The following is a 26,560-nucleotide window of genomic DNA, read 5'->3' as shown; positions in this document are numbered from 1 at the left end:
GATCGGCCCAGCGTGGCCTCGCCAGCATTGGTTTGGCATGCTCATGAGCCTGTCAGCGGCCCCTCCCTGGCCCTGCCCAACCGACCGGACCTGCTGTTGTAGGACCGCGGTCGGCTCTTAGACCCCGACCTCGGATCCCTCCACCTCTCGGTGTGGATGCTGCAGGGCTGAACCCGGAGGAGCGGACCTGTTCGGAAGGAGTCCAACAGGTTCTCCTGGAAAGTAGGAAGCCCTCAACTAGACTGACTTACCTGGCCAAGTGGATGAGGTTTTCCTGCTGGCCATCCGAACAGGCATCTCTTCCTTGCTTTCCTCCATACAGGCTGTCCTGGACTACTTGCTCCATTTGAGGAACCAGGGCCTGGCACACTTCCATTAGAGTGCTTCTTGCAGCCATCTCCACTTTTCACCCACCAATCCAAGGACAGATGGTGTTTTCCCATTACATGATGGTCAGATTCTTGAGAGGGCTGGGGAGTCTCTTCCCAAGATGTGGGCTCCCGTCATGCAGTGGGATTTTAGCTTGGTCCTCTCTAGGCTCACTGGCCCGCCCTTTAAATCTCTGGGTTCCTGGTCCCTTTCCCATCTGTCATGGAAGGTCACGTTCCTGGTGGCGGTGAGGTTGGCGAGAAGGATCTTGGAAATTTAAGCCTTGACCTCAGAACCACCATACACGGTCTTCTACAAGGATACGGTTCAGTTGCAGCCCCATCCGGCCTTCCTGCCAAAGGTGGTCTCCACCTTCCATATGAACCAGGAGATCTTCCTCCCGGTGTTCTGTCCCAAACCACACAAGACCAGTGAAGAGAGGCATCTTCATGACCTGGACATCTGGAGGGCCTTGGCTTTTTACTTAGAACATGCCAAGCCTTTCCGAAAATGGACTCAACTCTTCATCGCTACAGCGGATAGGATGAAGGGTCGTCCAGTGTTCTCACAGAGGATTTCCAATTGGATTGCTTTGTGCATAAGAACCTGTTACGACCTGGCAGGGTTCTGCCGCCGCTGGTTGTCGGAGCCCACTCGACAAGAGCACAGGCATCTTCAGCGGCCTTCCTGGCATACATCCCTATCCAGGACATCTGGAGAGCTGCAACGTGGTCCTCTGTCCACACGTTTACCGCTCATTATGCCATCTCTCAGCAGGCCAGGGATGGCACTGGGTTCGGCAGAGCTGTGTTGAAATCTACACCTCTGTGAACTCCTACTCGCCTCCAAGGGTGCTGCTTTGGAGTCACCTAATGTGGCATGGACATGAGCAAGCACTCGAAGAAGAAAGACTGTTATCTTTTCCGTAACTGGTGTTCTTCTAGATGTGTTGCTCATGTCCGTTCCACATCCCGCCCTCCTTCCCCTCTGTCGGAGTTTCCAGCAAGAAGGAACTGAGGTTGGGGGGAGCTGGCAGGACCCCTTATATTGTGCCATGCAGGCGCCACTCCAGGGGGTGCCAGAGCTGGTCCCCTGCGGAGATTGCTGAGGGAAAAACTTCCGACACCGGTGCATGTGGTGAGCATGCACATCTAATATGGAATGGACATGAGCAACATGTCTAGAAGAACACCAGTTATGGAAAAGATAACAGTCTTTTATTGAGGCATGCTAAAGGGAGTGCAGAATGGTAACAGTTACATATCGAACACATGAAGTAACCACTAAGCTAATTCTGCCACAAGCTGAAGATGCTGAAAGTGCTTTTATCCTGTTTTAGGCTCAAACCACACACTAGGGATATCTGGCAAAATGTACTGGTTCAGCCCAGCTGCAGACAACTTACATTGTACCTCAGCAATGCTCCACCTTCCCATTGCTCCATCCTTTTCAGTAGACATTCCCTAAAACTGATGCAAATGTTTTGGGCAGCATTTAAACTAACAAAAAGCAAAGCAACCAAGAGCTACAGGTAAAGCTTCAGGTTAGCCTCACTATCCCTTGCGGGGGAGGGATAGCTCAGTGGTTTGAGCATTGGCCTGCTAAACCCAGGGTTGTGAGTTCAATCCTTGAGGGGGGCATTTGGGGATTTAGTTGGGGATTGGTCCTTCTTTGAGCAGGGGGTTGGACTAGATGATCTCCTGAGGTCCCTTCCAACCCTAATAATCTATGATTCTATGATCCATACCTCACCCCAACGTGCCTACCTGTTGTAGCCCAGAAAATGAGAAATTTTGTGTGATTCGAGACCTCTGCAAGGCATGGACCCCACACAGAGAGACGATTAGAATTTCAGGCCTGTTTCTGAATTTACTTGCTTCATTGGGTACCATTTATATTCTTCATGTAGGGGTGAGCACTTTATAGGGGCCACCTTTTAATTTTGGGTGAGAAGGTTAGTGCTTCTTGATCATCACTTGCAAAAAGCTTCTCGAGAGTCTTGCACTTTCACCTCCTCACTTCCTAGCCAGTTGATACCTGATTTGTAAAGTTTTCCTATTGTTCTTTCTTTAGATCTATCTTACAAAGAGCCCAGACTTACTTCCTGGTATGGGGAACTTCCTTACACTTACTCCAGGTTAACGATGCAGCCAAATCCTAATGTACGTATTAATTTATGATGGCTTTTTCTTTGTAGATTGCAGTAATAACTTTTTAAAAGTTTTTTAAAAGATAGACAAACATTTGAACTGTGATCCCATCTGATTCCTGATTACCAAAGTAGGTCAATGGCATATATGCCTGCTTTATGGAGTTTCATTATTTGTGGATTTATTCAGACTTATAATTTATCACTTTGATAAGGAGCCTTTTCTGGTGGTAGAGGATTAGCAATCACTACTCCTAAATTCTATTCTAGGTTCTGCTTCTGACCAAGTTCTGACCTTGGACATGTCTCTTAACCATTCTGTATGCCTCAGAGACAATATAATATTCTTTATGATGATAACTCCCTTTAAGAAACTTTAAAAATAAACACTTCTTGATTCTTCTTTAGGCAGCATTCAGGCATATTCTCGCTGCGTGTCTGAGTGTAATCAGATTAATACACATGACCTGTCTGTTTAGCAAGATCAGATTGTACCGTATAATTTCCCACGCCATTTTGCTATTTTTGAAGGGTCAGAAACCTTGCTAAGTGACTTTGTTGACTTTTTGTTCATGCTCAGTCACACTCTGTCAACCTGTTGTCCATTTGGACTGTCTCCGGACGTTTCTTTGTTTGAAATTTCCATGGCAATAGAGTCCCATGAGTTAAGCCATAAATTAAGAATAACTAGTGAGAACTAGGTTACATGAGAAAGTGCTTCTGTCGAGTCCCAGATATCTTCACTGCTGCCAAGGAAAGATACGTCCCAACAAAGCAGAATTTGATGGGATTTTGCACACAGTGCTTGAGTAAACAATCTGAGATGGAAGGGTCTGGCAGTCATGATAATGCTCTAGTAAAGGCTGTGTAATTTAGGATGGAAAAATACAGACAGCCCATAGATTGGGATGTATTCAGTTACATAGTGTTTTATTTAAATGTTTTTCTAGAAAGAGGTGGTGGAGTCTGGATGGCTCTGGAGGTTGGCAATGCCATATGGAGCCTTTCCACCTGCTGACCGGTTGTTCAAATCAAGCTCAGAATAGCTAAGCAGTGAAAGCTATTACCAGTTGGTGGGGGGTTAGTATGAGTTTAGCGACGAGGCAAGGTGGTGGGTTAGTATGAGGAAAACTTGCCTACCACTGTGTGTGATGTACTACTTCTGTGGAAAAGCAAAGACCCTCAGTCTTCAGGACTGTCAGTCTGATTCTCACTCTCTCCTCCCCTTTTCTGACTCCTTTGCAGCTGGGGATTTCCCTGGTGTGAAGGAATCCTCCAGTGGCATAAAGTCTGCAGAGCTCTGGCAATCCCTGCCTGGCAGAATGGGACCATTACCCCCAGTATATCTTAAAGCAACCTTAGGATCCAGGTAGAGGGATAGAGGTTTAGAGCATAGCTTAGCCACACCCAAGTATCAGTCCCTGAAAGTTTGATTTGTAGCAGTGTGGGGATAATAGGAACTTGAAACCCTCCCAAGTGCAATAAGTGCTTATGGTTGTGTGAATCATGGTATTAGAAAAATGTTTCCTTGTAAGCAGTGAAATATTTGGTAACCTGGTAACCTTTCATAACAAGAGGACTTCAGTTACTGCTCATTTACAGTGGAGTTCCTATTGAATCACACATTCACATCCACATTTCTACCTGATGAGGTTGCCGGTGGGAATATTGTCAGAGTGGAAATCAAAGAAATTCAGTAATGATCAGGCAGTTACTAGAAAGTGGTGCTGGTAATTCCTCGTGAGCCCTTTCCTGTCATTTCACTTCTAATTCCTCACAAACTGTAATCCTGGAGATCCAATGGTTTTCTCTTCGGGCAGCCCACTTGTTAAATGTGACACTTCAATGCAATAACCTCCCTGAACTACAAGGTATTTTCTTAGATAATCATTCACATGGCACCTAGGTATTGATGGTGGTGACTGAACTAGAAATACCTAGGATAGATAAGAATGCTGTGATTAGGTTCCAGTGCCAGAACCAGTAGATAAACGGACCCCTGGTGAACATGAATGAGGCAATGTGGTCTTTTAATTAGAGGAGGAGACTGGGAGCCGAGACTCCTGGATTCTAGTCCATCCACTGACTCACTGTGCAACCTTGAATAAATCCCTTAACCCCATGTGCCTCAATGTTTCCACTTATATTATGGGGGTAATGATTCTGACATATCTCACATTGGGGCTAGAAACTTAGTTACTGGCTAAAAGCACTATGAGATCCTCAAATGAAAGGCATGATATAAATGTGTAAAATCATTATTAAATACCCATGATGCATTGGAAGCAATAACAGTAGAATCTGTATAATTGCTACAGAGACTGGGCACAGAAATATGTTAACAATACAATGGCTATAGTTCATGGAGATTGAGATCCACTTATGTCTTGAATCACTTTATAGCATAAACTATTAGAACATTAAAATCAAAACACAGAAGGTGAGCTAGACTCATTAAACAGTACTATTAGAGCAGGAAATGCAGGGACACAGAGTGGCAATGTTATGCCAGCACTCACCGTGTACTCCTGGTGACCAACTCCAGGCTTCATGTGCCAGTAAGCCACTGGTTCCAGAAGGGCTGACTTCCTCATGACATATCTGCAAAACTCATGACATATCTGCAATTTGCATATCATGCAAAACTGAGGTCTTGACCATTTGTGGTCATAGAAGATTGCAGTTCAGTGTTCTTTAGTCATCATCTCAGTTAGCAGCCATAATGTTTATCCCTGGGCCCCTTAAGTAGATTTCATTCTTACAGTTAACCAGGAGGGCTGGAACAGCCACAATGCTACGAAAGGCCAGATGGCCATGCGAGGCAGAATGGCAGCATGGCCTTGGTGATGAAATAGCATTGACTCAGTGCTACCATGACCACACAGAGCAGAAGGGCTGCACTTCTGCTGCACTGGAAGCATGTACTAAAAGTTTAGGAGAGGCATAGGGTCAGCTGGCTTCATGTTTATTATGCAAAAATATTGTGGGCCTTGTACCCCTTCCAGTCCCAGTGATTTTTCCTTTGCTTTGCATCTCTGATACCCTGAAACTTTTCCCCTTCTGTACTGGCACTTCCTCCAGTGCACCTATCTCACCTCCTGCTCTTCTCCCTATGACCACTTTGCTGTGCTGATTGCAGTGGCATCCTCTGCTGACCATGCTGAAGGAGCACATCGAAAAGACCACCAGTCACACCTTCAACTCTCTGCTCTGCAATCTGTACCGAAATGAGAAGGACAGTGTCGACTGGCACAGTGATGATGAGCCATCATTGGGGAGAAACCCTGTCATTGCCTCGCTCAGCCTTGGTGCCACCCGAATCTTTGAGATGAGGAAGAAACCCCCACCTGTGAGTGTTGTCTTACTCTCACCCTCATTCTCATTTTCTCGGGTCTTGGGATCTAGATAGCAGTGTGAGGTTCCCATCACTAGTAATACTACATTATTGTGAAATGCAAGATCCCCAAAAGGGGAGGACACTGTATCTGCTTTCCAATGTATTATGTCCCTCTCAAAATGACTCCAAAATACACCATAATCTGTATACAGTAAATACAGAAATCACTTCACCTATCTCTGAAATGCAGCCATTCTGAATTGGAATGCAACAGCTGTTTAACAATGCACAGGAACATTTCACTACAGTGAAATTACGTTTCGAGGATTCCTGCAGCCATGGTAAAGACCTTCCAAGTTAGCTAGAGCAGTGATTCTCAACCTTTCCAGTCTAGTGTACCCCTTTCAGGAGTCTGATTTGTCTTGTGTACCCCAAGTTTCACTTTACTTAAAAAATACTTGCTTACAAAAATCAGACATAAAAATACAAAAAAGTGTCACAGCACACTAGTACTGAAAAATTGGTTACTTTTTTCTCATTTTTACCATACAATTATAAAATAAATCAAATGGAATATAAATATTGTACTTACATTTCAGGTATAGTATATAGAGCAGTATAAACAAGTCATTGTCTGTATGAAGTTTTAGTTTGCAATGTTGCTAGTGTTTTTTATGTAGCCTACTGTAAAAGTAGGCAAACATCTGGATGAATTGATGTACCCTCTGGAAAACCTCTGTGTACCCCCAGGGGTACATGTACCCCTGGTTGAGAACCACTGAGCTAGAGCAATGTCAGGAGAAGCCCCTGCGAGAAGTGGGCACATAAAATTAGAAAGGGGTTCTCACACAGACTTACTGAACTACCATTTTTGTTACCAGTTAAGTGATGCCTAACTATAAGGTATGTGGGGTAAAGAGCAGCTCCAGTGGATGTCCAGTACATAAAAGACCTCTTACCAATGGCCACTCCTTGGCTCTGGTGTATGAGTGAGTAGTGAGAGATAATGGACTGGGGGCGAGGAGGAGAGCAATTTAATTTATTTCTCTGTGATGCCAAACTGCCTCCTCATACCTCTCAAATTAAGCAGAGTCTGAGCCAGGCTATTACTTGGATGGGCACCTCCTTTGACTCCCGCTGATTCTGCAGGAAATGGTATTGATGATTAAGTAGGTAACACTCTCCCGTCTGAGTCAAGGCTGACCCAGCTGTGTTGGGAATGCTGTGCTTTTAGAAGGGCTGACTTCCTCATGAGTTGCAAAACTGAGGTCTTGACCATTTGTGGTCATAGAAGATTCCCTAGTAAAAGTAATGGATCAGTCCGGTATCCTGAGCTGACTGTATTTTGACTTTGGGCAGTTATATTGTGCCTTCTTATTCCTCCCTCTCTCTCCTAAACTGTTATGTGCTGCTATTGTGTAATGTTAAATTGCTTCTGCATTTCAATGGTGGGTGGAGTGGTTTTATATAGTTTGCAAGCACTTTGGGATGGAAGTTGCTGTCTATCTGTAAAATGTTGCTGTTGGCTTTGCATACATTGATGCAGAAAGCAATGTAGAAAACTACTAAACTATCAGGAAAAACCTCTTCATGTAGTAAGTACAGGGGCTATTAGAAGCTGCACTTTAGTAGTCTGCATGGACCATTTTGTTTCAAACAGTCAAGTTCACAACTGGATTCTACTTGGGAGGAGTAAATTACATGAGTCACATTTCATACTAATTTTCCCCACTTGTCTCTTCTCAGTTTAGTATTTCTCTGATTCCAAAACAGGTGAGTCAGTCGCATCAGTGGCCATATTAGTGTGTAATGCCCTGACGACAGGGAAAGTCAACAGGAGACTCCTTTGGGAAGCTTTAGTTGGTGGCAGGATTGACTAGATGCAGGGAATATTTCTTTTGGGAGAGTCAGGGTTTAGTGAAGTTCACTGAAATTCAGTGTGAACGGTGCAGTTTTCCCTTAGCACTTGAAAGAAGCATATTAAATGTGCATAGCCTCTGGGCAAGCTTTCTATTCATTCTCAGCTTCTGGAAATTTGTTCACTGTGGGGAAAGGAGAGAATCGTGCCCACTCCATACAAGTTTGACTGTTGCCTTTAACTTGATAGAACAATTTCTTATACAATGCAGTGTGGAGCAAAGTATGATTTCCTAATAGAGAGATCCCTGAGGGCCACTCATTCCTTTCCTCAATATCCCTATACCAAGGCTCCTGAATCTTAGTTTGTAAATAAAGAGTATTCCTTTGCTTTGAAAGTGTGACATTCCTGGCAACATCAGTTGCTGGAAACATACTGGAACTGTTTACATCTTAGAAGCAGATCACAGTATCTTCCTAACACCCTCTGCTTTTTTTGCCCCTTGTCAATATGTCTCCATGAGATCTGCTATGGATCTTTTCTGGCATGGTGATGATTTATTGGGGCCAGGGATTTTGAGTGGTATAAAGTTTGACTGTGTTCTCAGAGAGGTTGGAGCCAGAATATAAACGTCGTAATAGGAGAGCATTCTTCTCTGTTTCTCTCTATTGTAGTATTTGCATCAGTGAATGCTACAGTTAATATTGCAAAAGAGTCTTCGCTATAACTCCTTAGTTTCATTTAGGCATAGCTTTCCATATATGATCTCAGCTTAACATCTGTACTCTTGGAAAATTTCAGAGAAATTCAGTTCAGCTGGTTTGTGTATGAAACAAAGACATGTTTCCAGCTGTAAAAAGAAAAGTTTGGGTTACTTTAATTTGCATTCAGATAACTGAAAAACAGCATGAAGGTGTACATCAATGGCTGCTAGAGAAATAAAATCAAGTCAAAGTAGGAGGAGGAAGATTTGGGTGGTTTTTAAAGTAAGAAGTGACAGAGGAAAACTTTCTTCTTGTTCATTTGGGGTTAAGGAGGATACCATGAATGGCATAAAGCACTGTAGGCTGCTGGGCCTACTGTCCCTCTCGATAGCAGCTCTTATGTCAGAATATGTTCTTCACAAGCAGAGGAGAATTTATTGTGGGAGGGTGCCAGGGATCCTCCTCACCCTGGTGGTATTGTGCGGGTTGTGAACACTCCATATCTGACCTATCAGTCCTCATCCTCAAAGGAATCACCTGCACAACACCTTTAAAGGACGAGCATGAGAACTTTAATTCCTAATTCTGCTAGACACTGAGTTAAGTCGACTTAAGTTATGTTGACAACCATATGCCGCTTTAATTACATCGGGTGTGCACATCCACACAGTGCTCTTCTGTTGGTGGAGCGCATCCACTGTCGATGCTCTTGCAGCGACAGAACATTGCATTGCGGATAGCTATCCCACTGTGCAGCTTGCCACCCTCTGCCCCTGGGAGATCTGAGGATGGATCTCAGTGCATCATGGGGGCATGTTCACCATCCCATGATGCAGTTCTTTCCATCCATGGGCTTCCAACTTTGTTTCGTGCCTTTTTTGAACAGCCCCGGTAAACTCTGTACCCACCATCTCTGCCGGAAAGCATGGCTCCTGAACTGCTGACCAGTCTGGTGATGAGCATTATGAACACAAAGTGGCTAGTCCTGCAGTATTACATGAGCTGGGAAACAGAAAGTGAATCTGTGGTGCCTGTCCTGCTGTGTGAAATGGAAAGAAACAATTCACAATTGCTTCTGGCATTCACGGAGCAGCTGCACATGGTGCACCGTCTGTACTGAGCTTGGGAAACAAGCACTGAATAGTGGGATCACATTGTGATGCAGATATAGGATGACGAGCAGTGGCTGCAGAACTTTCAGATGCCAAAGCCACTGTCCTGGAACTGTGTGTGGAGTTCACCCCTGCCCTGTGGTGCAAAGACACCAGAATGAGAGCTATCCTCGGAGTGGAAAAGCGAGTAGCGATCGCTGTGTGGAAGCTTGCAAATCTAGACTGCTACTGGTCAGTCTCAAATCAGTTTGGAGTTGGAAGGTCCACTGTGGGGGTTGCAGTGATACAAATGTGCAGGGCCATTAATCACCACCTGCTATGGACTGTGACTTTGGGTAATGTGCAGGAAATAATCGATGGCTTTGCAGCAATGGGATTCCCTAACTTCAGCGAGGCAATATCCCAATTTTGACCCCAGCCATTTTGCGACAGAGTACATTAACGGAAAGAGCTACTTCTCCGTGGTCTTGCAGGTGCTGGTGGCTCACCGGGGCCATTTCACTGATATCAATGTGGGTTGACCAGGGAAGTTCATAACACACGCATCTTTAGAAACACGCGACTGTATAGAAAGCTGCATGCCAGGACTTTTTCCAAACTAGAAGATTCCAATGGGGGATGTGGAAATGCCCATAGTGATCCTTGGAGACCCTGCCTGCCCTTTGCTTCTGTGGCTCATGAAGCCTTACACTGGGAACCTAGACAGCAACAAGGAGCATTTCAACACAGGCCCAGGAGGTGCTGAATGACCATTGAATGTGCTTGTAGCTGATTAGAAGGTCAGTGGCACTGCCTTTTTGGCAGTTTAGACCTCAATGAGGCGAATATTCTGATGGTTGTAGCAGCTTGCTGCTCTCTGCATAACATTTGCGAAGTGAAGAGGGCAAAGTTTCCCGATGGGTGGAGCTCTGAGGTGGATCAGTTGTCTGCTGATTTTGAGCAGCCAGATACCAGAGCAATTAGAGGAGCTCAGCCTGGTGGCTGTTAGAATCAGGGAGGCTCTGAAGGAGCATTTTGATAATGAGCACCAGTAATGTGTCTTTATGTGATGTATTTGGTCAGGCAGTGTTTACTTGCCACCTTAAATGGCCCCTGTAATGCTTGCTTCCTGAGCCTTTAATTGAAGGGGGCCTATCCTGCCTATAACCACTTTGAATTTTAGCAGCAACTACCATGTGCATGACATGAATACTAGACTTTAATAAAAGGATAAAACACTTTTCTTTTCTTTTTGCAAATGGGACATGGCAATGAGGAGCAGTCTCTTGGTTCAAGCTCTCACAGCTGTGTGTAACTCCAGCTTTCATCATGAAACCAGTCTCTAGGGGTGGATTGCAAAGGGTGCTGTGATGAACAGGAAAATGCAAGGAATGTGTTGGGGGAGTTTGGGGAGGGCATGGAATGACATTCTGTTTTGGCTGCAGGGGGAGTCGTGCATAGATGTGCTCAGACTGCAGCAGTATGAGGGACTTGAGCATCTCTGTCTGTCCCTCCCAGTAGCTTTATCATCTGCTCCTGTCCATCGATCATCTGCTCCTGTCCATGTCTCCTTTCCAAGCTATCTAGCCTGTTTTTCATTTTTTGTCTCTTTCCACGCTCTTGTTTCGATGTGTGCTGCATCTGTTGACTGCAGCACTACTCTAAAAATCTCCTTCTTCTGGTTTCCCTCCTTATCTGACAGAAGTGCTCTGCCAGTGTGTAGGGGTTGGTCCTCAAGGGTACATCTTCAGAAGCCAAAGAAACAATGAATAGAGATGGTGTTGAGTGTGCACTCAAAGCCATTAATCACAAAAGTAACATACACCTCTTTCTCACTGTCCCTTTGCTAGCACACAGCTCAGTGGGAGTCCCAAATACGGTGAGTTTGTTATGGGGTGGAGGCTGGGAATGGGTAAAAAGGGACAAAGGGTCTGAGTGGTTTGCGAAGAGGATCACTGTACACACCTGGGGAGAGTACTGTGAATATTGGCACCCTTTTTCACAGGCTGGAATAATCAAACCTGATATCTCACTCCTGAGGGTAACCCAGGATGCAACGGTGCAGCTCCTGCATGCATGCGGCTTCAGACTGGGTCCGTATGCTGCTCACCTGCCTGTCGCTTTGGTCCCTGCAGTAATAATTGCCAGTTGGTGCGGCAAAGTTTCCTATAGTGAGGGCAGAAACAAGGCAGCTTTGCCAAGGAATCTTCGGCAGAGAATTGCAGAGTGTCTACACAAAAGTTTCCTAGAGATCTCTATGAAGGATTCCCTGGGACATCCCAGTGTACAATAACAAACTTTTCAGTCAGGTCCCCACTATGTAGATCTATAGGCTCTGTTGTTAATTTCTATCCCTTATCCCTCCTTTACCATATAACAAAATAAATGAGACCTCAGTCTCTTATCACTGTGCAATATCAAAGCAAAATGCCTGCTTACCAGCGCTTGCCTCTCCTGCTTCATGAGCGCCGGAGCCAGAGTGCTGGGACTGGCTAGACACCCCCAGAGTCAAAAATAGGCCTGGGGTTGCCATGCCATCAATTACCTCTGTCACATGTCCCACATCCTCCTCCAATTCCACTTTCTCATCCACCACTTTGTCCTCAGGGTTGACTCCGCTGGCTGCTGCTTCCAGTTGCCCCAAAGTAACCATGGGGCGCTTGGTGGTGGGGTCACTGCTAAGGATGGCGTGCAGCCCCTCATAGACACAACATGTCTTCAGCTCTGCACCAGAGTGATGATTGGCCTCCCTTGCCTTCTGGTACCCCTCCCTCAGCTCCTTGATCTTAGCATAGCACTGTTGCATGTTGCTTTCATGTCTCTTCTCCCGCATGCCTTGAGCAATCTGCCCAGAGATATCAAACTTCCTACAGTTTGAGCAAAGCTGCGAATGCGCAGCCTTTTCTCCCGACAGACCTAGCAGATTCAACAGCTCCCGTGTATTCCATGTGAGAGTTTATGTCTTGCGGAAAGCTGGTGTGGTCAGCTGGAAAGATGGTATGTGAACAGTCCACGTCATGTAAACAAGAAGAGTTTCAAAAATGCACAGGCCTTTAAGCAGGGAAGAGGGGCATGCCTGTGTACCTCCAGGGCAGCAGAGTTCAAACTGCTGACCAGAGCGGTCATGATGGGCATTGTGGGACACATCCTGGAGTCCATTTAGGGTGACAAAAGCAAACACACTGTCGACACTGGGGGGCATCACAAAAAGCTCTATGTGGCTTGTAGAGGTGATTTCGTTTTGTTGGCATAGCAGGGGAGTTAAATCAGTGGGAGGAGCATTGTTGTGTGTACACCTCCACTGCGTTATCGATGAAAGCTGATTTTTGTCAACAAAACTGTGTAGTGTAGGCAAGGCCTAAAAATCATGGTCTCCAAAGGGCAACTGGTTTTTATGGCTCACAGCTGATACTATTGCTAACCTTTCTTTGGGCTGGTCTACACCGGGGGGGGGGGGGGGATTTATCTAAGATATGCAACTTCAGCTACGTGAATAGTGTAGCTAAAGTTGAAGTATCTTAGATCGATTTACCTCTCGTCCTCACGGCACGGGATCGACGTCCGCGGCTCCCCCTGTCGACTCCGCTACGACCGTTCGCGCTGGTGGATTTCCGGAGTCGACGGGAGCGCGTTCGGGTATTGATATATCGCATCTAGATGAGACGTGATATATCGATCGCTACCCACCGATACGGCGGTAGTCTAGACATACCGTTTGTCTGCAAAGTTTGCAAACCTTTGACAAAAAAGGTGTTAATTGCCCACTTCATTTTAAGTGATTTCTTACAATCTGTGTAAACCCCTTATGCTTAACAATCGGTCCCACCTTGTGTTTAGTTGTGACATTCTAGTTACCTTTTCCAGACCTGAAGAAGAGCTCTGTGAAGCTTGAAAGTTTTTCTTCTACCAACAGAAGTTGGTCCAATAAAAGATAGTACCGCACCCACCTTGTCTCTTCCATTAAAATGGCACGCTCATCTGGTATGATAACATCTACTATAGGGGAGAAATAGACCTGTTTGAAGAGTTGTTCGTGCACTAAAATTATGCATTATATAGGTATAATGTTTGTTTTATATGTTTACTACATATGGCTGTAGTTTTATATTGTCTAAGCTAAACAGGTGACACCTTTTAAAATTCTTTCTCTAGTTCTATTTTGCATTTTAATAGAGATGTCTCTTGGAGGCTCTTGGGTTGGCTAAAAGGGAAGTACTCAGTAGAATGTTCTAAAGTGTAATCCCCAGACCCAAGATAACCTTTGGATGAGTTTCTGTAAATAGTATCGTGTGCCTGAATGGTAATCAAGTTTAACATCTTATACAGCACATGATGCATGTTCTTTTCAAATTCTAAACGCTGTGGTATTTTGACTAGCTTTGCAATTTCCCTTTGAGCTTCCTCTGACGCCAGAAGCTCAGTCAAGCAAGAATTGCAGGAGTCTGATGGAAATTATAGCCTTTCAAAATGTACTATCAAGATGTGATTGTCATATTTTAATATGCTATCCCTATTTTCTTGAAAAGATATAAACTTGACTTTAGGCATTTGGAGTCTGATTGCTGCTCTGTACAAAAAAAAAGGTTACGGGTCAGTGAACACAGTTTAGGAAGGGGAAGGAGAATTCAGATTAATAGTTGTCACAGGCTTTCAAGCTATCTAGTTTATCATCTGCTAGTATTAGAACTTCAGGTTATCCAGAGTTAATCCTGAAGCCCTTCTGAGGGGTGGATAAATAAATCACTTCCCTCCAAAAATCAAATACACAAGTGTTCTGTAGGTGCTTGTATTTTTGAGCTGAGCTTCTGCTGAAGGGGTAATAGGAGATTCTAGTAAATGTATTATTTGGTTCAGGGATTTCAAAGGCCAATGTGCCTCTTTATATTTTGCCTCCTGATGTTGCCTCCAAAGTAGGGCTGTCAAAATGGAAGGTATTACAGATGTTAACCCTTGTGTCCTGGTTAGATTGGAACTTAGATTATGTTCTGCCAACCTGAAATTCCACCTCCATTTTCAGTTGGATACATGATTAGTCTCCTCTTCATGCTTTCTCATGTAGTGTTTTTGTGCTTAGGGAAACTGCTACTGGATTTCATAAGAACATAAAAATGGCCATATTGGGTCAGACCAATGGTCCATCTAGCCCAGTATCCTGTCTTTCGATAGTGGCCAATGCCAGGTGCTTCAGAGGGAATGAACAGAACAGGTAATCATCAAGTGATTCATCCCCTCTCGCCCATTCCTAGCTTCTGGCAAACAGAGGCTAGGGACACTTCAAAGCATGGCTTTGGATCCCTGCCCATCCTGGCTAATAGACATTGATGGACCTATCCTCCATGAACTTATCTAGTTCTTTTTTGAAATCTGTAATAGCCTTGGCCTTCACAACATCCCCTGGCAATGAGTTCCAAAGGTTGACTGTGAGGTGTGTGAAGAAATACTTCCTTTTGTTTGTTTTAAACCTTCCGCCTATTAATTTCATTTGGTGACCCCTATTTCTTGTGTTATCAGAATGAGTAAATAACACTTCCTTATTTACTTTCTCCAAACCAGTCATGATTTTATAAACTTCAATTATATCCTCCTTTAGTCGTCTCTTTTCCAAGCTGAAAAGTCCCAGTCTTATTAATCCTCATATGGCAGCCATTCCATACCCTTAAATCATTTTTGTTGCCCTTTTCTGTACCTTTTCCAATTCCAATATCTTTTTGAGGCAACCAGATCTGCACACACAATTCAAGATGTGGGCATGCAATGGATTTATATAGAGGAAATATGATATTTTCTGTCTTATCTATCCCTTTCATAATGATTCCTAACATTCTGTTAGCTTTTTTTGATTGTCGCTGCACATTGAGTGGATGTTTTCAGAGAACTATCCACAGTGACTCCAAGATCTTGTTCAGTGGTAACAGCTAAATTTAGACCCCATAAGTTTTATATGTATAGCTGGGATTACGTTTTCCAGTGTGCATTACTTTGCATTTATCAACATTGAATTTCATCTGCCATTTTGTTGTCCATTCACCCAGTTTTGTGTGGTCCCTTTAATTTTTCATGGTCTGCTTTGGACTTAACTATCTTGAGTAGTTTTGTATCATCTGCAAATGCTGCCACTTCTGAGGTGGCTTCATTTCACTTTTGGGTTAAGTAATCTTTGTGTGTACTCTGTATAAATGGCTTTGGAACCCGTTGGGATGAAAGGTGCCATGTAAATACAGTATGATACATGGTGTATTAAGGTAGAGCAGTGGTTCCCAAACTGGGGTTTGCAATATGTTACAGGGGCTTCTCAGGAAAAAAATCCTTAATGGCGGACAGAGCTGTCCCTAGGGACCCCGAGCAGCACAGGGCCAGCAGCCCGGAGCCCCTGGACTTCCCAGAGCTAAGCAGATCAAAGCAAGCATATCTATCAAACTTCAAGACTCCTTATAAGAAATGGAAAGGGAGGTGGATATTTTTTGCTCTTTCTTAAATTAAATAGGTAGCTAGTCTTGGTTTTAAAATTATGAAAAACAAATTTAAGCTTTGTTGTAATGTGCGTTGTTTGCCTGGACTACTCAAGACCTGAATGCTTGTGTAGGAGGAACTCTTTGAGTTGGCATCTTAAATACCTTCCTGCTGTTTCACATCTGATACTCCTTGATGAAACATAGGAGCCTTGTCTTATAACAGGCTTATTCAAAGTGATACAAGCTATGAAATTGAGATCTTGGAAGAATGTTACCATTTTCATAATGTAATAAAAATACTGTAATGATAATAATTAATAATAAATAGTGTGTAATAAGCAAGTCATAAAAACAAATTTTATATTTGCAAGATCGCCGCTTTTATAATTTATATTCAGGTAAAGGAGAAAATTCCTAGAAATATTCATTTGTAGGAGGGGATTCGTGAGACTTGACATTTTAATGAAAGGGGTTCACAGGTTGTTAAAGTTTGGGAACCACTGAGGTAGAGACTTGCCTTGATAGAGAGAAGAAATAAAAGCAGCCCCTCTCTGTTGCGTGCACACACACAACGTGAGGACTGTAAAACAGTGTAAGCTACTGAGGTGGTAAAATAGTGCTGCTGAAAGGTGCTAGATTGCTGGCCCAAGTTTTCATCCACTAACAGATACAGCATAATTAGTAGCAGTGCAAGTGTTTCCCAGGCTGCTCCATCAGTGTGTCTCAAATCATTAGGAGTTAGTGGCTTAGCCTCTAATGCATTCAGTCTTTGCCTATCTTCTGAGACAACTGTCAAGGATACTAATGGTCTAAAAAGTGATTTATTGCAAAGTTGACATTTGTCAGCTAGAAACTGGGATCCTTCAGTTCATTTCATATAGACCACTGAAGAACTGTCACATGGTGATGTGTTCCTAGAGTCATTGAGTTTTAAGGCCAAAAGGCACTACCAACTCATCTAGTCTTATCACCTGTATATCACTGGCCCCCAACACCACTCAGAACCCGCACGCTAAACTCAGCACCTGAAAATAATCAAATTATAATAGTCCACAGGCAACTAGACTGCTTTGAGCCATAGGCAGACAGTTTTAGGGACCAAGGCACACCAGTGCCCGAGGTCTCAGCAATGGCAAGGAAATAATTGAGAATCCTGGCAAGTGACCTGTACTGCCAATCTGACCTGGGGGAGAATTTCTTCCTGAATCTAAGGGCTGCTGAGCCTTGTCCTTTACCCTCACAAGTGACACCATCATACAATTGCACTTGTAAACTTGTCCAGCTTTCTTAAAATTAATTAAGTTGTTTGACCCCGGAACTCCTATTGGGAGGGTGTTCCACAACCTCACCCCTCTGATGGTTAGAAATCTTCTAATTTCCAGCCTGAATTTGTTCATGGCCAGTTTATATCCATTTGTTCTTGTGCCAGTGTTCTCCTTTACCTTAAATAGCTCTTCACCTCCATGATGTTTAGCCTCTGGTGTATTTATAGAGAGTAATCATATCCCCACTCAGTCTCCTTTCCCCTAGACTAAACAAGCTAAGTTCTTCCAGTCTCTCCTCATAAGATAGGCCCTCCATTCCCCTGATCATCTTAGTAGCTCTTCTCTGCATCTATTCCAGTTTGAATTAATCTTTCTTTAGCATGGGTGATCAGAATTGTACACGCTATTCCAGATGAGGTCTTACCTTGTGCCCTGTACACTGGCATTAATATTTATCTCTACTGGTAGTGCCTCTCCTGATACTTCCTAGGATCATATATGCCTTTTTCACAGTTACATCACATTGGTGGCTCATCATCCTGATATCACCCACATACCGAGGTCTCTCTCCTCCTGTCATTTCCAGCTGATGAGTGCTTAGGTTGTAGAAGATTCTTATTAGAGCCTATGTACGTGACCCTGAACTAGGTACTCTTGAATTACATCCTGTTAATGTACTCCAGTCTTAAGTCATCCAGATCTTTCCATACAATATTTTGATCCTCCTCTGTATTGATGATTCATCCCAACTTGGTGGTATCAGCAAATTTCATTAGCGCACTCCTACTTTTTGTGGCAAGGTCATTAATAAAGATACTGGATAAGATTGGTCCCAAGACTGATCCTTGAGGAATTTCACTAGTAATTTCCTTCCAGTCCAGTAGTTCCCCTTTCAGCACTACTTGTTGCCTTTTGCTCTTTAGCTGTTTCCTTATCCACATTATATTTCTTATACTGAGTACCATCTTCCCTAATGTAACTAATGGTTTCCCATGTGGTACCGTGTCAAACGCATTACTGAAGTTCAGGTATATTTGCAAACTCCCACTGTAAATCTTTCCTATCTAAAAAAGTTATTTTCTCAAAGAAGGAAATCGAGTTAATATGGCATGATCTATCTTTGAAAAATGCATGTTGCATTACATCCCCTTTACCACTTACCTCCATGAATTATTATTCTTTCCTTCACAATTTAGTTTTGTCTCTGACAAGAAATTAAAAGTAGAGTAGATGCAAGTAGCATTCTTCCTGTTTGTTTCCCTCACTTGCTGGAGGGCAAACGCATTTGCCCACTTCTGGCTCTCCCTGCAGCGAAAGCTGTACTGTGTGAACAGTGTCAGTTATGTAATAGATTGAAGATTAGTTAGAGAGACATGGCTAGCCTGTTTGATTTCTGCTAATACAAGAGTGAACCCTGATGGGAGGGAAGAATATCTCATTCAGATTCTACCCAGTACTCATAATTTAAAAAACAAAAAACAACAAACAAACAACAAAACCCACAGTGTGCATTTCGGAAGCAAATTTCCCAGCAGGACTGTTACGGTGACTTGGCATGGAAATTAGCATCATACCAGAAACAAATTTTGTTTTAGCCCTGACTACGTTTTTAAGATCTTTTTTAAAATTCTCTGTGTTGCTTTCTATTGGTTTAGAAATGGGACAGTTTTGTAACTTTGTGCGTGATGCTTTGTCTCTGAATTAATATGTTCAGCTCACTCCCCATACCAAACACATAACCTCTTCAGTCCTTGCTTTTGTATTTCTTGATTGTATCTCTCTGGGATGAATGATTGCTGAATGTCTTGTTTGGATACATCTTTCTGTCACATGCTTATCCAATCAAGCTCCCCCTGAGCAGGAGCCAGCAAACAGAGCTGTAAACAGAGGAGTTTCAGTGGGAGTTTGCAAGGGGAGTTTGCGGTAGAGACTAAGAGACCTAGGCAGAGAACTAGACAGGCTAGTGAAGGGTGTGGGTGGTGTTCTGCCAGTGTTCTGGTGCCTGTTGGGGGTTTGTTTTGTTGTGGGTGGTGATGGTGGTTTGGTTTGGTTTGTGTTTCCCGGAGTAATAGGTTTTAGGTGGGAAGGCTATGACCGATACAGAGGCAGCAGTGGAAGACACAGTGAGGATGACTGGATGTGGAAGCTGCGGCATGTACATGATCCTGGAGGGGGTACCTGAAAAGAGTTTCGTCTGCATGAAGTGCCACCTGATAGAGCTGATGGAAGAAAAGATCCGAGGATTGGAGATGCAGGTAGAAACTCTGGTTGAGTTTAGAAGGGGGTTCGAGCAGATGATGGAGCAAAGACATGAGGAGGCTGAAGGGAAAAGCTCAGACTTGCTGATGGAAGCAGGACCAAAGAACTTGGAGGGGAGGAAAGTGGACATTGGAAGCATGTGACTAAGAGAACCAGGCAGAGGAAAAGATGGGCTAGTGAAGGAGAAATAGAGCTCAGGAACAGGTTTGCGGAGTTGGAAAATGAAGAAGGGGCATAGCAGGTGGTCGCTGAAGGTGAGAGGGCAAGGAAGAAGATAAGAGCAGCTAGTCCTATAGGAAGAGGAGAAGAGTCATTGGAGATAACACCAAATATGAGCCCCAGGAGGATACGGGATGGACTGCGGAGGATTGCAAGGGACAATAGAAATCGAGAGGACTTGCATCCAGAGGGAACAAGTGATAGACCGGAGAATCGCACCATCACCAGGAAAAGGCAGGTCTACGTGACTGGGGACTCCTTACTGAGAAGAATAGACAGGCCTGTAACTAGAGCTGATCCGGAGAACAGAAGGGTGTGCTGTCTGCCGGGTGCTAAGATACGGGATGTGGACCTGAGGCTGAAGAGGATCCTAACGGGAGCGGGAAAGAATCTGCTGATTGTCCTTCATGTGGGAACAAATGATACGGCTAGATTCTCGCTGGAACATATCAAGGGAGACTATGCTTGGCTGGGGAAGACGCTAAAGGAAATCGAGGCTCAGGTGAACTTCAGTGGGATTCTGCCTGTTCCTAGAGAAGGGCAACAAAGGTGTGACAAGATTATGGTGATCAACAGATGGCTCAGGCAGTGGTGCTATAAGTAGGGCTTTGGGATGTATGGCCACTGGGAAGCATTCATGGACAGAGGGCTGTTCTGTCGGGATGGACTTCACCTGAGTAAGGAGGGAAATAGACTTCTAGGGTAGAGGCTGACACAACTAATTAAGAGAGCTTAAAACTAGGAATTTGGGGGAGATGGTTGGGAGATGTCCAGGTAATTTCCACGCCAGATTTTAACATTGAGAGGGAAGAAAACGAAGTAGAAAGGCTACAGCCGTGGGTATGAGAATGGACATAAGGAGGAAGGGTAGTGTAGATAACAGTCTAATAGGTGATACTGGTGGTAGAATGTCTGTGCCTAATCGGGTGAAGAATGTCAGTGAAGCCAAACAGCAAAAATTAAGATGTTTGTACACTAATGCAAGGAGCCTAGGTAACAAAATGGAGGAACTAGAGCTACTGGTGCAGGAAGTGAAACCAGATATTATAGAGATAACAGAAACATGGTGGAATAGTAGTCATGACTGGAGTACAGGTATTGAAGGGTATGTGCTGTTTAGGAAAGACAGAAATAAAGGCAAAGGTGGTGGGAGTAGCATTGTATATCAATGATGAGGTTAACTGTAAAGAAATAAGAAGTGATGGAATGGATAAGACACAGTCTGTCTGGGCAACAATCATATTGGGAAAGAAAGCTACTAGAGCCTCCCCAAGATAATGCTTGGGGTGTGCTACAGACCGCCGGGATCCGATTTGGATATGGATAGAGACCTCTTTAATGTTTTTAATGAAGTAAACACTAATGGGAATTGTGTGATCATGGGAGACTTTAACTTCCCAGATATAGACTGGAGGACAAGTGCTAGTAATAATAATAGGGCTCAGATTTTCCTGGATGTGATAGCTGATGGATTCCTTCATCAAGTAGGTGAAAAACCAACAAGAGGGGATGCCATTTTAGATTTGGTTTTGGTTAGTGAGGACTTCATAGAAGAAATGGTTTTAGGGGACAACTTTGGTTCGAGTGATCATGAGTGAATTTAGTTCAAACTAGTTTATAGCATAAAAAAAATAGATTTGGAACTAGGGTTTTTTATTTCAAAAGGGCTAACTTTAAAGAATTAAGGAAATTAGTTAGGGAAGTGGATTGGACTGAAGAACTTGTGGCTCTAAAGGCAGAGGGGGCATGGAATTATTTCAAGTCAAAGTTGCAGAAACTATCAAAAGCCTGCATCCCAAGAAAGGGGAAAAAATTCATAGGCAGTTGTTGTAGACCAAGCTGGATGAGCAAGCATCTCAGAGCGGTGATTAAGAAAAAGCAGAGAGCCTACAAGGAGTGGAAGATGGGAAGGATTAGCAAAGAAAGCTACCTTATTGAGGTCAGAACATGCAGGGATAAAGTGAGAGAGGCCAAAAGCCATGTACAGTTGGACCTTGCAAAGGGAATTAAAACCAATTGTAAAAGGTTCTATAGCCATATAAATAAGAAGAAAACAAAGAAAGAAGAAGTGAGACCGCTAAACACTGAGAATGGAGTGGAGGTTAAGGATAATCTAGGCATGGCCCAATATCTAAATAAATACTTTGCCTCCGTTTTTAATGAGGAGCTTAGGGATAATGGTAGGATGACAAATGGGAATGAGCATATGGAGGTAGATATTACCACATCCGAGGTAGAAGCCAAACTCAAACAGCTTAATGGGACTAAATCGGGGGGTCCAGATACTCTTCATCCAAGAACATTAAAGGAACTGGCACATGAAATTGCAAGCCCATTAGCAAGAATTTTTAATGAATCAGTAAACTCAGGGGTTGTACCGTACGACTGGAGAATTGCTAACATAGTTCCTATTTTTAAGAAAGGAAAACTACGTGATCCTAGTAACTATAGGCCTGTTAGTTTGACATCTGTAGTATGCAAGGTCTTGGAAAAAGTTTTGAAGGTAAAAGTAGTTAAGGACATTGAGATCAATGGTAATTGGGACAAAATACAACATGGTTTTACAAAAGGTAGATCGTGCCAAACCAACCTGATCTTCTTTGAGAAGGTAACAGACTTTTTAGACAAAGGCAATGCAATGGATCTAATTTACCTCGATTTCAGTAAGGCATTTGATATGGTTCCACAAGGGGAATTGTTAGCTAAATTGGAAAAGATGGGGATCAATAGGAAAATTTAAAGGTGGATAAGGAACTGGTTAAAGGGGAGACTACAACGGGTCATACTGAAAGGTGAACTGTCAGGCTGGAAGGAGGTTACTAGTGGAGTTCCTCCGGGATCGGTTTTGGGACCAATCTTATTTAATCTTTTTATTACTGACCTTGTCACAAAAAGTGGGAATGCGCTCATAAAGTTTGCAGATGACACAAAGCTGGGAGGTGTTGCTAATACAGAGGAGGACCAGGATATCATACAGGATCTGGATGACCTTGTAAACTGGAGTAATAGTAGGATGAAATTTAACAGTGAAAAGTGTAAGGTCATGCATTTAGGGATTAACAACAAGAATTTTGGTTATAGATTGGGGACACATCAGTTGGAAGTAACAGAGGAGGAGAAGGACCTCGGAGTATTGGTTGATCACAGGATGACTATGAGCCGCCAATGTGATATGGCCATTAAAAAAAACTAATGTGGTCTTGGGATGCATCAGGCGAGATATTTCCAGTAAAGATAAGGCGGTGTTAGTACCGTTATACAAGGCACTGGTGTGAGACCTCATCTGGAATATTGTGTGCAGTTCTGGTCTCCCATGTTTAAGAAGTATGAATTCAAACTGGAACAGGTACAGAGAAGAGCTGCTAGGATGATCCAAGGAATGGAAAACCTGTCTTATGAAAGGAGACTCAAAGAGCTTGGCTTGTTTAGCCTAACCAAAAGAAGGCTGAGGGGAGATACGATTACTCTTTATAAATATATCAGAGGGATAAATATCAGGGAGGGAGAGGAATTATTTAAGCTTAGTACCAATATGGACACAAGAACAAATAGATATAAACCGGACATTAGGAAGTTTAGACTTGAAATTAGACAAAGGTTTCCAACCATTAGAGGAGTGAAGTTCTGGAACAGCCTTCCAAGGGGAGTAGTGGGGGCAAAAGACACATATGCCTTCAAGACTAAGCTTGATACCTTTATGGATGGGATAGCCTAATTTTGGCAATTAATTGATCTTTGATTATTAGCAGGTAAATATGCCCAATGGTCTGTGATGGGATGTTAGATGGGGTGGGATCTGAGTTACCATGGAGAATTCTTTCCTGAGTGCTGGCTGGTGAGTCTTGCCCACATGCTCACAGTTTAACTGATCACCATATTTGGGGTTGGATAGGAATTTGCCTCCAGGGAAGATTGGCAGAGGCCCTGGAGGTTTTTCGCCTTCCTCTGCAGCGTGGGGCACAGGTCACTTGCTGGAGGATTCCCTGCACCTTGAGGTCTTTAAAGCACGATTTGAGGACTTCAGTAACTCAGACATAGGTTAGGGGATTGTTACAGGAGTGGGTGGGTGAGATTCTATGACCTGCGTTGTGCAGGAGGTCACACTAGATGATCATAATGGTCCCTTCTGACCTTAAAGTCTATGAGTCTGTGAAATTGATCATAGACCTTAATGAAAAGGGTTAAAGGACTTCCTGGAGGGTGTTTCACTGAAGGTTTACCAGGCTCCCCTGCCCCCTCAGAGCTGTCTTGCTGCAGAGAGCCTTCACTGTGCTGTAAGGATTATTCTGGTGCCGTTACCCTGCTAACTGCAATGTGAGCTGTGAAGGGAACTACAAAAGCCAGTTGGCAGACTATTTCTCAGTCTGTAACCAAGGAAACTGATGGCTGGGGTGTGCGTGATATGTGCGTATGTTAGATAATTGCAGAACATTCGTGATGTTCTGAAAGTGTTGATACCAAAACTTTGTTTTTATAACGAACAACCTTCAAGTGAGATGTTAAAGCAAGGTCCTTCCTGTATATGTGTGAGCAGTGTCCTGACTAAAGTTAAAGATCTCATAGTTCTCTTTGGAAAGAGCAGAAGAATTAACCCCTGGTGTCCTGACTACCACAGATTGATGTAATAGCAGAAGGAGCTGGAACTGTCAGAGTAGAGTCAGAGAGAAAATAAGTGTCATTGACAGTGGGGAAAATAGATTTTTCAGATGGGATTTGAAAGGAGACTAAGGAGAGAGGAAGAGAGAAGCCCTCCTCAAGGCATGATACTCATTCGTGGGCATACTAGACATGACTAGATAGGTAGTCTGTGAGGTCAGCTGGAGGAGGACTATGAAGACTTTGTTTTTAAATGTAGGTCATTTTAATTGGTCGTGGGGGGGGTGGCACTATATGTGAAAGAAAATGTAGAATCAAATGAAGTAAAAATCTTAAATGAATCCATGTGTTCCATATAATCTCTATGGATAGTAATTCCATGCTCTAGTAAGAATATAAGAGTAGGGATCTATTATCGACCACCTGACCAGGACAGTGATAATGACGACGAAATGCTAAGGGAGATTAGAGGGGCTATCAAAATAAAGAACTCAATAATAGTGGGGGATTTCAGCTATCCCCATATTGACTAGGTACATGTCACCTCAGCTGACATGCAGAGACAAACTCTCTCTATACTTTAAATGACTGTTTCTTGGAGCAGCTGGTACAGGAACCCACAAGGGGAGAGGCAATTCTCGATTTAGTCCTGAGTGGAGCGCAGGATCTGGTCCAAGGGGTAACTATAACATGGTCACTATTTCCAAGTGGACCTAATATAATAACATTTAATATTCCTGTGGTGGGAAGAACACCTCAACAGCCTAACACTGTGGCATTTAATTTCAGAAAGGGGAACTATGCCAAAAAAGGTACAGTGACTAGAGTGAAATTCCTGCAAGCTGCATGGACACTTTTCAAAGACACCATAATAGAGGCCCAACTTAAATGTATACCCCAAATTAAAAAACACAGTAAAAGAACTAAAAAAGAGCCACTGTGGCTTAACAACCATGTAAAAGAAGCAGTGAGAAATAAAAAGGCATCTTTTAAAAAGCAGAAGTCAAATCCTAATGAGGTAAATAGAAAGGATCATAAACACTGCCAAATTAAGTGTAAAAATGTAGTAAGAAATGCCAAAAAGGAGTTTGAAGAATAGCTAGACAAAAACTCAAAATGTAATAACAAAATGTTTTAAGTACATCAGAAGCAAGAAGCCTGCTAAACAACCAGTGGGGCTCCTGGACGATCGAGATACAAAAGGAGCTCTTAAAGATGATAAAGTAATTGCAGAGAAACTACATGAATTCTTTGCTTCAGTCTTCATGGCTGAGGTTGTTAGGGAGATTCCCAAACCTGAGCCATCCTTTGTAGGTGATTGTTGCAGTACTGAAGTGTCACTAAAGGAGGTTTTGGATTTAATTGATAAACTTAACAGTAACAAGTCACCGGGACCAGATGGCATTCACCCAAGCATTCTGAAAGAACTCAAAATTGAAATTAACTATGGTTTGTAACCTGTCCTTCAAATTAGCTTCTGTACCCAATGACTGGAAGATAGCTAATGTAACGTCAATATTTAAAAAGGGCTCTAGAGATGATCCCGGCAATTACAGTCCGGTAAGTCTAACATCAGTACCGGGCAAATTAGTTGAAACAATAGTAAAGAATAAAATTGTCAGACACATGGAAGGACATAACTTGTTGGGCAAAAGTCAACATGGTTTCTGTAAAGGGAAATCATGTCTTATAATCTATTAGAGTTCTTTGAAGGGGTCAACAAACGTGGACAAGGGGGATCCTGTGGACATAATGTACTGAAATATTTTTTGGGGGTGGGGGGTATTCCCATGGTAAATTCTTCCTTTCCCTTGCAACACAAAACATTTCCACCTCATGCTGAGCCCATCTCCTGCCACTGTCCTGACTAACTTATAGGAAAACATTAAGAACAATGGTATACAGGTGACTTTACGATCTGGAGTTCTGTGTTGTGGTGCAACTGCATGATGGGGGCAGGAGATCCATACAGGAGAGAATTTATGCTGTAAGGCTGAGTACTCCCCAGAGCTTTAAAGACTCTGAGTTGGGGTATGTCTGTACTACCCACTGGATCAGCAGGCAGTGATCGTTCCAGTGGGCATCGATTTATCGCATCTAGTCTAGACATGATAAATCGACCCCTGAGCGCAGGCGGAGTCAACAGAGGAGCAGCAGCAGTTGACTCACCACAGTGAAGACACTGCGGGGAGTAGATCTAAGTACGTCGACTTCAGCTACGTGAATAACGTAGCTGAAGTTGCGTAACTTAGATTCCTCCC

The 26,560-nt window shown here is 43.4% G+C and overlaps 1 protein-coding gene across 8 annotated transcripts in view; it reads left to right on the top strand.

The window, feature by feature from the left end:
• The window catches only part of ALKBH3 (alkB homolog 3, alpha-ketoglutarate dependent dioxygenase), a 62,107-nt gene that overhangs the window by 22,884 nt on the left and 12,663 nt on the right, over positions 1 to 26,560 (top strand). For all 8 annotated transcript variants that reach the window (XR_005597924.1, XR_005597926.1, XR_005597925.1 and 5 more), the window contains exons 7-8: positions 2,443 to 2,531; positions 5,658 to 5,867. Coding sequence is in view for 4 of the 8 variants with exons in the window: in XM_039536564.1 (XP_039392498.1) it covers positions 2,443 to 2,531; positions 5,658 to 5,867 (299 nt within the window). In the remaining 4 variants the exon portion in view is untranslated. The remainder of the gene's footprint in view (positions 1 to 2,442; positions 2,532 to 5,657; positions 5,868 to 26,560) is intronic.

The sequence above is a fragment of the Mauremys reevesii genome, linkage group 4, assembly GCF_016161935.1.
Source record: "Mauremys reevesii isolate NIE-2019 linkage group 4, ASM1616193v1, whole genome shotgun sequence".
Taxonomy (NCBI): domain Eukaryota; kingdom Metazoa; phylum Chordata; order Testudines; family Geoemydidae; genus Mauremys; species Mauremys reevesii.
The sequence above is the reverse complement of the archived record's forward strand: the minus strand, read 5'-3'. Positions and strand labels throughout refer to the sequence as shown.